Genomic DNA, 12,185 nt, shown 5'->3' with positions numbered 1-12,185 from the left:
CGGCATTCTTGACCCAACCCGGCAGGGCTTGGGTACGCAGCACCTTCCAGGCTTCTTGATAATTTAATGCAGCTTCCTTGTAGTCCCAGTAGGTTTTTAAAGTCTTCATCCTGACAGAAAATGCACAACAACGAAAACATTTCTATTATCCTGTTGGATGTAACATCACAAAATGAAAAAAGCAGTCAAACATCTAAGAACGTGTTGATGCCCTATGCGCTCTTTCATGCTACTAAGTGAAATTCTCCTGTGCTTCTAGGGAGACCGGGAGAGGCCCAGGCCCTGAAGCTAGTGTATCTAGACATTGTCAGCGGTCTGACAAAAGGAAGCAAAGCAACTCCTCTACCATGCTTCATACACACTCTCCAGCAATAAAAGTGTCAGTGTTTGACTGGGTGACAATAGATTACAAAAAACTTCTATGACAGCAAAAAATGTTGAAGTAAAGCAGAAAAGGTGGCTAGAAACAGGTGCTTTGAATTGAGTGGAAGTAGCTTGTTTTGCTAGAAGAACAGATACGATTGCTGGCTAGTGGGGAAGGGGACAAGGATGAACAAGACCGTTTTTCTTGACTTTTTTCCTTGCCTTGCATTCCTTTCCCAGCCTCTTTCATCTCTCCTTGCCAAACAGTCTGTCAGCCACATGTGGCACATAATGTTTATACATTCGGCCCAATATGAACAGAAGATCACAGGAAACATGACCTTCATCAAGAAAGAGGAAGAGCCAAACTACTACAGAAACCCTAATCTAAAAAGTCTGAGAACCACTGCACTAACTTCCAGAACAGGCTTTCATGCTCAAAGGCAATATTGATCACCACCCCTGCCCCCTCCCTCAAAAAAACCCCAGCAAACACAAAAAAACATAACAACAAACCATCAAAAGCTGTATTTCAGGCATTCAGCATTCTGCTATAAATGTAGTTCTAGAACACTGTGACATGCATAGCAAGCCATGAGATATTATCTATCCTGCAGACCTTAGGTTCAGAAAGTACATGAGCGGAGAACCTGTCTCTGCCATTGCTGAACACGGGAGATGCATACTCTCTTACAAACCTGCCTGCACTCTTGTCACAGCTAATCCATTGTGCTTTCTTTACCTCTTTCACATTAATCCAACTCCGTGAAACTAACCTCTGAGCTGCTCTGGAAAGTTCCATGGAAGAGCCCAATGCAACTCTCCTCCGCCCGGCCAGTGGAACAGTCACAGAACCCCGGTATCAGTTGTGGATCATGTTTAGGAGCATTACTGAACAGGTGAAAGACCAGCAGCCGTCTGCACAAGCAGCATTCAGGAAACAACACAGGTCCAAGAAAGGCCAAGGTCAGCCCACCACAACCAGCTCCAAATCCCTAGCATAGGCAAGCTGTTCCTCTCCCAGGTACTCCAACGTGTACCTCAGACATGGTACAAACCGCCTGCAGCTTCTCCTCCACCTCAAAAACCATTCTCTGGGGAGCAATACGCATGCTTACACTCAAGGATAATGACCGAATCATTCTTTGGGAAGAAACTCTTATGCTAGCACACTTCTTGTACTTATAGTATGTCTGATAGATTTGTTTAAGACTTTGACCCTGCCCTTCTTCACTATAAATGCATCTAATGACTTACATTAGCCCTTTATCATAGAATAGCTAATACCAGATGCTGTTTACATCTTCAAAACACAGCTACTTGTACTTATGAGATCACATTTAGGATGGTCAAAGATCAAAAAAGAATTATATGACACAGATTTTTGGACTGGCTCAATCTTGTTAAAGGTGAAACACCTGGTTTTGCTGTGGATGCACATATATATAGATACAGATCCAGGTAAAGATAGATAGATAGATATATTTCACCTGCCACTAAGCCAAGAGAAAGACTCCAATGCCTAGCTGTTCTTCATTTCTTCCTTGCTAAAAATTGCTTTTTTTCCTGAATCTGCTAGCAAATCAATGGCTCTTCAACTCATATCCAGCAGTCTGATTCAATTTAACTAAAACGCATATGGAATTTTTCTAACCTAGACTATTCCAACAGACTTTTGTCTGGAAACTGTCACAGCAGACCACAGGGAAAACACTGCTAGCACTGCGTCCATCCTAGCAGGACAGACAGTAAGGAACAGCTCAGTACTTTCATCCCACTGTAGCAGCTACAAGAGCAGCCTCTTGGGATCCCATCTCCAAGCAGACAACATCACTACAGGATTTAACAGCACATGCAACAGAAAGCTGCATTTAAACAGCTTCCTCAAAGAGCTGCCAAAATCAAAGATTTATTTAATTCATGCTCAACTTCTGCATTAAGCTTCTAAGAAATTTTCAACATATATACAGGAAAAATGCTTTCAAATGCAAAGTATGTTACATTTGCCTAAGAACCTCACATGATTTGACTGTATCTCAGCTTTGGTTGGGCCATTAAGGCTCTAAGCATTAGTAATGAAGAACCTGTGACATTTTTTTTGGCAGAAGTGAACACTAGTATGCTGCCCCAGGCAAAGTCCAGTACAATCATACAATCTCCAGCCTATCCAGGTCTGCCTGACCACATTCCTTTTATGTTTCCCTTTACTATTTCAATCTTGCCCCTACTCTTACTGCGTAAGAGAGAGATAGAGTGATTCCGATGGCTGTGTGCCAGAGACATGAGAGGTGATCCACAGATTTCATTCTGAAAGGTATCACACTCATGGAAAAAGCCTTACACAAATCACCATTATGCCTGAAAACATTCATGTGCTCAGCCACATGGAAAGCTGAGCAGAAATGGGCTCACGAGCAAGGCAGTATGCACAGAAAAGCAACACACTGCTGCAATACTTCCTTCTCAGCAACAAACCCTACCTTTAACCCATATTCAGTTTCAAACATTTACATTCAACCCATAATGTACTTCTGAGGTTACAGAGGTATTGTACATGAAAAATGTTGACATAAGCACAAAGCATCAAACAAAACATTACTCTTCCACAAAAATTAATGAATCGCATCTAATAGGGCAAAAACTCACAGATCTTCAATATATAAAAGATTATATATATGGATTCTGTTGTGAAGCCATAATGATAGGCAGCCAGGAAACCATACTTAGCCTGATTCTATTAGTATCTTCTTCAATGCTTCATATAAAATGCAGTCATTGCAGGGAAACTTTGTAATTGACACTAATTGTTAAGAAGATACAGAACAAAGTCACAGAGTGATCTAACTCAATGAGTGAGTTCCACTCAAATACAACAAGTTTTAACAGTAATGTAAGGTTTTGCAGGATTTGGAAGATTGTTACTGCACTGCTGTGTCTAGCTTGGGAGACCAGATTTTCAAAACATTATTGAAAAATTGGAAAATGAGCTTTGTGGCTTTTTCCAATGTCATCTGAGATGTGGAAAAAATGAATCACACAGGAAAAGATGTAGTAGCTCAACAGAGTAATTAAAAAAAAAAATCAAGTCTTGAGAGAATTATGATGGATAAGTATTTTCACAGGGCAGAGAATACTACTTAATAAAAGGCTCTTCAATCTTGCAAAGACCTAACAAGCATCTGTGATGTGCAGTATAGAAAAGATTTTCTTAGTTAGATCAGAGGACCTAACTGTCCTGCAGGCCTCTATGAAGCGGTAGGACCATCACAGGAGTTGTTTAATGTATAAACTTTAAAAAGAAAATTGAAAAGGAACTACAAAATTGCAACAAAAATCTTGCCAAATGTGGTTGTGTTTGGTGTTTGGTTTTGTTTTGTTTTTGTTTTTAATTGGAGAACAGCAGTAACAGTGAAACTGCACCCCTCCTATAACAGTTACTTTCATTAGGCTGACACTTCCTTACAGTGATCCTTAGTCACTCCAGCAGGAAATACTTAGCAGTCACCTGGCAGAATCCTTTTGTTTTTCACAAATGAACACTAGCAAAAAATCTTAAACATGAAGCCCAAGCGAAGGTTTTATACTTTAGTCTAGATATTTAAATCTTAAAGCCATCTGAAAGTCCTTGCGCTCCTCTGTACAACAGCCCATCCCCTCCAATTAGGTGTCACTAGAATCGTCCATACTGCAGACTGAAATTCAAATTCAGACTACAAGGGGGAAAGGAAGAAAAAGGAAGAAAACACTTCAGAACATTGCGTAGAAACGGAAGAAGAAGGAAACAGCAATATAAAGACTTTTTTTATTTTGCCTTTTAAGTGAAGAGTAGGAAAACCAAAGACTTCAAAAGGAAAGCAACTGGATGAGCTGACTGGTGAGCTAGCACCTCTACTGAATAGTTTGTGCAGCCCAAAAATCATGCCACATCTGCAAATCAGCTGAACTTTGTCAGCAGAAGCCCAGACAGAAAAATGGTAGAGGACAAAAAAGTCAAAGGAAATTGCAAAGCCACTGAAGTCTAGAAAAGCCCCGGGGTGAAGTGACTTTATGTAAGCAGCACATGATCAGCACAATGAGTCATCTACCCAACAGTGCACCAGCTCACACTGTTCTGAAGAAATTATGACGGCTAAACAAGTGAGGACAAACTCCCACCCAAAAGAGGCTAATAATTTTATATTTAAGACTGAATTAAGGAGAAAGCATATCTCCAATTATAGAATCAGCTGAAACCATTTCAGCAATAGCATCTTGTTGACATCAGAACTTTAAAATAATTAGGAGACACTTCTACAGACACAGAAGGTAACTCCAATCTTTAATTCACAAAACTGAAAAGCAAGCAAGATCTAATAATTAAAGATCCAGGGTGTGCCTACTTTGGCTAAGTTCATCTCATCTAATGTCTTGGTACCATGGCCTGTCTCCCCTGCTTCCAGCCACACATGCCTCCTACTTCCTTTGCACTGGTTTTAGTATCTGTTTTAGCTTTCCATGAGCCAATTCAGCTCATTAGTCCAACAAAAAACACAGAAGACAAGGAAATTGTTTTCTGCCACATTAGCTAGTTGAACTGGCTCACTATGAGGTTTGGAGAAGTGCTACTGATACAAGGGAGAAAACAGGAATCTACAGCCAGCAGCAGAAGAGACTGCTGCAGGACCATCCCCATCATCAGCTATGAGCAGTTAAATTAGCTCAACAGTTGGTATAAAGTCATCCCAGAGCTGCTGAGATCATACCTGAAAATAAGTCTAAAATAAAATAAACCTTCCAAGGCAGTGGATTTAGAACCTTCTACATCTCTCAGAATCTCTAAGCCAAAGTAAGAGAGAAGTTTCTGTATATATGAAACTATGCCCTGCTCTATGGCAGCTATTCAGGCTGGAATACCACCAAATACATAATGCAATGCCACACCGGATGATTACTGTAAAAAAACTCCGGTCTGATAAACCAAACTTGTTTCTAATAATGTAAAAGAAACCTCCAAGTATGGCTTCCTCAGACAAAAGTTTCTTTCTGTTCTTTCCGGAAAGTCTCCATGTAATATATGCATTGCAGAAAGAGCCCTACACTCACACTATCTCACCTTACTAGCTGTTACTCCATCATACACTTAGATGGAAAAAGATTTTAGCCTAGACTTTTCTAAGAGAAAAACAATTTTTTTTTTTTCACTCAAACTCTTCCTCCTTGTAAAACAAAGAAGTGGCATTTGATAGAATTACTAAACACCAACCAAGCATCAATAACTCCACAATGATTTTGGGATGGGGGGGGGTTGAACGCCACCAGGGGTATAGTGCTGCAGGCAGCTGATCTAACAGCTCATGTTTTCAAAAAAGAAACTACTTCCTCCTTTCATCGCCCTCTTCACTCCTCCTTCCCCAGCTGTCCACTGCCACTTTCAGACAAGACCACTTTAACTCAGAAAAAAGAAGCAAAAAGTAGAGTTTTCTGCCAAAACAGCAAGTTGAAGAGGCTTACAGAGGTATCCAGCAGACAGCAGATCTAGCGCAAGAGAAGGACAAGGCTCCACTGATCAGGAACGGTGTTTACCCTTTCAAAAAGTAATAAGCCTTCAGAAGAGATCAGCTGCCACAAGTTCTTACCTTACCTCCAAACAAACAAACCATCTGCAATTTCTTCTCTCTGTCATTAACAGATGAGACACAATAGCTATTTCTCCAAGGAGGTGATTAAAAAGACCGAAAAGAGAGTCTTCCTAACCCATCAAGCACATGCCATATTTTTCAAGTATCAAACTTTAACAATGAACTTATCTAAAGTGAGATTCATGAGCAGTTCTGGTATCATCACAGTATTCTTGAGTTTCATTAAGATAAATTCACTCTTCTAAATATAATGAAAATGTCTTTACCGGAGAGTGTCTGGTAGATCCTCCTGTGAAACACTTGTCACCAGCTTTTGGAATGTATGGAAGAGTTCCACTTTACAGATCTTGGATCTGATGGGGGAAAGAAAAAAAAAAAAAAAGAAATCAGAAATTCTCATGGAAAAAAAGAGATCAGAAATGGACTTCCTCTTACAGCTCACAGTAGTATCCCAGCTAAACATTTTTGCTAAAAACCCATATGTTCACTTCTCAAAGAATGTAAAAAGTTCTCCACAATTTAACTTCCCAAGCTGCCCACTTGCCTTTTCCCTTTGTTTTAAATGTTATATTAACAAAGAGCTGCATTGTCCCCATTGTCCCAGTCAGCACTCTGTCAGTTTGCAGAGAGAACATTTTAATATCCCCACATTGTTATCTGTGTGAGACTGCACCGTCCTCAGCTCACAACTACAGCAAGGTTAAGCTAGAAAGACTAGTCCCAGAACTGATCAAACAAGCACGGAAGGATTCCAAAGGCTTGTTCAAACTGGCAACTTTGTATTACTCAGAACAAATAAAAGAACCAGCAGAAATAGCTGGAACAATGCTGTCCTTTTCACAGTGGTGATGAGGACACCTTCAGCAACAGCTGCAGGGCAGTTAAACATGAAGAGGCTCATCAAAAAATAAAACGAGTCAAAGTTTGAAAGGTCTTTTGAAGATAGCATATGCATCTCTGTCAGCTTTAAGCCCGTTTCTTCGCCCAAAGAGAAGGCAACCAGAAGAGCTGTTTATAAAGCATGGTTTGGATTTGAAAGCCCCAAGCTATTTTCTCTACTTAATTGTCTTTATGCACTTTTCTTCATAGTGACTGATTCAGTTCAACATATGCAAGCTGATTCTCCAGAAGCATAGGAAAAAAATAAACAACCACCAATCAAAACCCCCTTCCTATTTTGCTAGTATATTCTTTAAGAACCCCAAAACTGGCATGCAAAGATGCTCTAAAATTTCATCTTCATGTTAATCTGTCAAAGGTTCATATTGTAGTTCTTGGTGTTTTAGTTAATTAAGCATTAACAAAAGCACATACCAGACATCCACCTACAAATTCCTTTTAGTCAGTCAGCTTTACCTTCCTTGATATTTAGTATTATCTAGCTTATTGAGGGGAGGGAAGCCCCAAACAACGCCCCCCACCAATCACCCAGAGATTCCTTGAGGGAAAGAAAACAGGGTAGAAATACAAGTCTTGTTTATTATTAAACACTCTTCCCCCCACCCCCAATAAGGCTATAAATTCCTTATTTTCGCACTAAAAGTTCCTTTTGTGACTGTTTATCACAAAAGTGTAAACAGTTTACTTATTCCTTGACAAGGAAACAAGACCTTTGCAGTCACACAGTTTTGTAAGCCCTCTCTAATAACTTTTGAATGTTTTAGTGAATTTCAAGCACATGTAAAAAAAGAGAGGAGAGAGAGAGATCTCTCAACAATAATTAAGTTCCTACACTTCTGTGCAAACTGGCAGCTAGCAGATGACTCTGAAGTTTTAGAGCTGATACACAAATACTACATAACAAATGTAAGTCTACTGAGAAAAAGGGGTCAGTTGGTTCTTTCACACGTCTTCTGAAATACATTACACACTACATATTGAAAACTAATACTCTACAGTGCACATAAAGCCTGTCTCAAAAGACACACCTAAGTCACCCAGGTCACCTGTGCTAACAATACCCCAGACATCAATACTGGTCACAAACCACAAAGTTCCCGGTCCTCTTCTTTCCAGGGAAAATTTGGAAATACCAGGATAAACTTCAGTCAAGTCAGGCCTAAATTCAAGAAGCTCAAAATGTGCGACTTGCAGGCATGGGAATGAATTCTCCACAAGAATTGTCTAAGCTCTGCTTATCATTTTATTCACTGCTGTCAGGATTATCTTCTTTCTCCCAGAAAGCCTGGGAAAAATGAACAATATGACCATTGATAAATTGGTAGTATAAGAAGCCAACAACCATAACATGACCAGAACCCTCAAAGCTGAACTTCCACAGACCAATGACAATTTTGGTCACTTCACCTAAACTGAGGAAGGTGTAGAGAGATGGAGAAATTTGTCTGCAGATGTTTACACGTAATTCCTCTCAACCACAACAAAAACACATAACTGTTTCTTTAAACACTAATAACTGATAGAAGATTATGATGTTTCTTAAAGAGCACAGTGTCAAGATCACAATGGAAAAGGTAACATGTTTTGTCTTAGGAATCCACTGCAAGCGTTTCGTAACATTTTCAAACTTTAAGGCAGAAAGTCAGATTTCAAAGCAACACTTTTAACAATCATACATCTAGGTCAGCTGGCCTGACTCTTACACAAAAAGAAGTCTGTAAAAAGAGGACCTGCAACACACACATTTCCTTCACAGTCATGAACCCAAAAGATACAAAGCAAAAATTCTTCTAACATCACCCATAAATAACCTGTCTTTTAAGAAAAATTGATCATAGTCCCCCACCACCATTATCTACAATGCTCTCTTTAATCAACAGTGACAAAGAAGAAATAGGATAAACTTGTTAACCCTCATTCAACTTTTGTCATACCAACTCTCCTTTCTCTGCCTTACACAGTGACTCTTCCTTTTCCCCCCACTTCTTTCCTTTTTCCCAACTCCCCAGATTTCTTTCTGCTCTGACAATGCACCACAGATCACATGAGCTGACAGAGGCATGTATGCTAACAAATAAGATATATAAATCCAGGTATCACAACATTCCCACACCTGCTCTGATGGCTCCCAATCCCCTTCTTTGTTGTTCCCTGCCGGAAGCCATCCGAGGTGACATCCAGAGGTTGCTCAGGGACTGCACTCCAACTGATAGCTGCAGAAGAAAGGATTATGAACAAGGGAGATGCTCTCATCACAAAAGCAGAACTTAACAGTTCCTTTCATTCTATGTGTTCACATGATACCATGCTGCTTCCCAAAATAATTCAAACTAGAAAGAGGACCACAGTTCTCTAGGGCCAGGATTCCAGCACCTAAAAGAACAAGTAAACTCTATTTAATTAAAAAAAAAAAAAATACACACACACACATAGAGCTTTCATCTTAATCAGGTCCTTCAAGAATCCACGCCTCTAAATATTTGGCCTCCAGCTTTGTAATTCTCCCCTTTTGAGGGGGATTCTACTGTCTTTTGTGCATCCTGTCCAGACAAACTATGAAGAAATTTCCAAGTCTGACAGCTTACTGTCATATCAGGCTGTGAAATATTCCCCCAAGCTACTTGCACCAGTCACTCTATGTTTTCCTTATTAATTTATTGTGTGCTATTATTTTATTGTGTATGTAGTTCTCGCTATGTTTGATAACTGACATACATCAAATATCTGTAGACTTTACTTGAAAAATGTTATTAGCTAGTAGTAAAATACAAATAATTTGTCACAAGAGACAGCAAGTGCCAACAACCTTATGCTTTACCCCGTTCCGGTAACCTTATTACCATCTTAGACTAAACTTCTTAATGCTGAAACTCTGCATAATATACCTTATAGATTTATAAATAACTAGCAAAGCATCAGTAGCATGTTAACAGAAACAAAACTGACTGACATACCCAACCTGTCCCTCTATAGCCCAACAGTTCCTTTAACTTGTACTGCCTCCAGACAATTTTTGTTCCCTAAGTTCTCCCATTTCTCTGTGTTCCTAACAGGCAAAACAGTGGCACATGCATTAACTCTAAAGACAATTTTTACAGATTCTCTCCTTTGTGATACCATCTTGCCATTCAAGATGCTCAAAAACTACAGGTTATAAAGCATATTATGGAGACTGGTCATGTTAATCACACTTGTACTATGATTCAACTGTATGCTGCAATTGGCATACTCTGCCAAGCGTAAATTGTACTTGCATTGTGATTTAGGTACAGTGCTGTATCACTCTACTAAATTAAAATCCTGTGTAACATCAAACAACATTAAATACATACAATTGGTATTAAACATTAAACCCTCCACGTGTGGAGTATCTAAAACCACCTGGTCAGAAGATACCAGATTCTGACAAGCAGATAAAAATTTACTTAAAAATGAAAACGTTCTCAATTCTTTCATTTCTTCATAGTTATCACAAACTTCAAAATATTAAACAGAACACATTTTTCTTTTAAAAAATACCAGCTGAAATGTTGCTGTCAAGCATATTTCAGTACTCAGTGTAACAGCCCTGAATTTATTCTGATTTTCACCTCTTCAAGAAAAAAAATCAATCTGGCATAATTCATATATGCAAAAAAGTGTGATACAGCATCATTCATCTTTATTTAACAGAATGACCTGAGCAACTGTACAGAAAAAAAAAGGCATACACAGGGATTTAGTCACAGTTGGCTTCAGACCTTTTTTGCTAAGTGAATTGGCACCATTTTTCAATCATGGATTTTGTTTCCTATCTCTTAGAATCAAAATCTTTTCCTTCCTGGCACCTGCAAATGACTCCAATTTAATGAATCTGAATTCCATTAAGGAAACCTTTGTTTCCATTCTATTTTATCATCAGCTGTATTGTACAGAGTAACTTCCAGTTCCAGTTAAGCCAGAAAAGTATACAAACAGCAAAGATAGGCACGTCCAAGTTTAAAGAAACTGCTTAACCATGCACATACAGTGGCAGTTCATTGATTTTTTACCCCAAATGAGACTATGATGCTAAATCACAACGTGACTTGCACATTCATTCATCACTATGACAAAAAAACGCAATGTCCAAAACCTCTATCAATTAAACCTTTACACTATACTACTCTGTATTCTTTCCGCGTTCACAGATTTCTGGAGCAGTTACAAGCATTAACTCAGCATGGCAAGTCTTCTGTTCATTACCAACGCGAATGCAAAACTAACTGAAACAAAAAGTCTTTTGATATTTTTGTTTTCTTATTGCCCTCAGAACTTTTGCTTTCGCTGGTTATTTTCTGTCTTTGTTTAGATTATAAATTCTTAATGGCATCAACCACGTGTTTATTCAGTCTGAAAACTTCCCTGCAGGGAACTAGAAGCTGAGCTGAATATTATTAATTATTAACAATTAAGTTCTGGCCTGAAATTAATTTCTTGCTGTAAGTCACACTTTGCCTCTAGCACTGGCAATGAATGATGTTCCATTTTAGGAAACCACCAAAACCACCCGATTTCTCTTTCGACTTTTGGACACAGTTATGCAACTAGCCCAAGTTAACTCACCTGCACTACAAGGAACAAGTTTTGTTTTGCTGTTAGTTTGAACTTCCTGAATTGCCTGACGGCTATGTTCAAATCGAAGATCCGATTGCAGCAGCTTAACCTCCTGAGCAAGAAAACCATCTGGTAAAAATGAGATGTGCTGACACCTAAAGTAAACATGGAAAAATGCAAGTGATTTTAAGTCTAGTCTTCCCAAACAAGCCAATTTTGTGCAATTTCCCATCATAATCTAAAATATGTTACTTTTATGCTAAAACTGAATTGAACATAAGTTATAGAAGACAGAGAAGGAGGTTTGGGGGCGTTTTTTCCCTTCAAAAATTATTTGTTAAAAAAAGTAAAGCCACATAGTTTATTAAGACCTTGTTCATCCCAGAAAAATTGCAATGAATTTATTTTTAAAAAGGTCTAGTTAAAAGCTAGTATAATCCATGGAGATAAAGTATGCAGGATAAAAACTGCAATATACTTCTGCAATCACAATGAAAAAAAAATAATTATAAAGTATTTACAGAGTCAACCATATTACATTAACAACTGTTTTACAAACCTAAAGGTTCATAATCAAAGACTAGAAAGATACAAAATATACTTACAGTTACATGTACAATCTCATCTTTGTTACCTTAAATTACTGTTACACACTGAATGGGATTAGGATCATATGAGGAGGAAAAAATGGCATGTGTTTAATCATCATAATATTTACACAGAGCAGGA

The 12,185-nt window shown here is 38.6% G+C and overlaps 1 protein-coding gene across 1 annotated transcript; it reads right to left on the bottom strand.

Annotated features, from left to right (window-relative positions):
- Positions 1-4: 4 nt before the first annotated feature.
- On the bottom strand, positions 5-11,611 carry LOC104168776 (tRNA-specific adenosine deaminase 1-like; the record flags this gene model as incomplete). The annotated part of the gene is made up of 4 exons (XM_009709481.1): positions 5-110; positions 6,248-6,334; positions 8,995-9,094; positions 11,466-11,611. Coding segments are annotated over 4 exons (439 nt in total), but the record flags the coding sequence as incomplete, so codon positions are not given.
- Positions 11,612-12,185: the final 574 nt, after the last annotated feature.

The sequence above is a fragment of the Cariama cristata genome, unplaced genomic scaffold (assembly GCF_000690535.1).
Source record: "Cariama cristata isolate BGI_N322 unplaced genomic scaffold, ASM69053v1 scaffold17111, whole genome shotgun sequence".
NCBI lineage: Eukaryota > Metazoa > Chordata > Aves > Cariamiformes > Cariamidae > Cariama > Cariama cristata.
The sequence above is the reverse complement of the archived record's forward strand: the minus strand, read 5'-3'. Positions and strand labels throughout refer to the sequence as shown.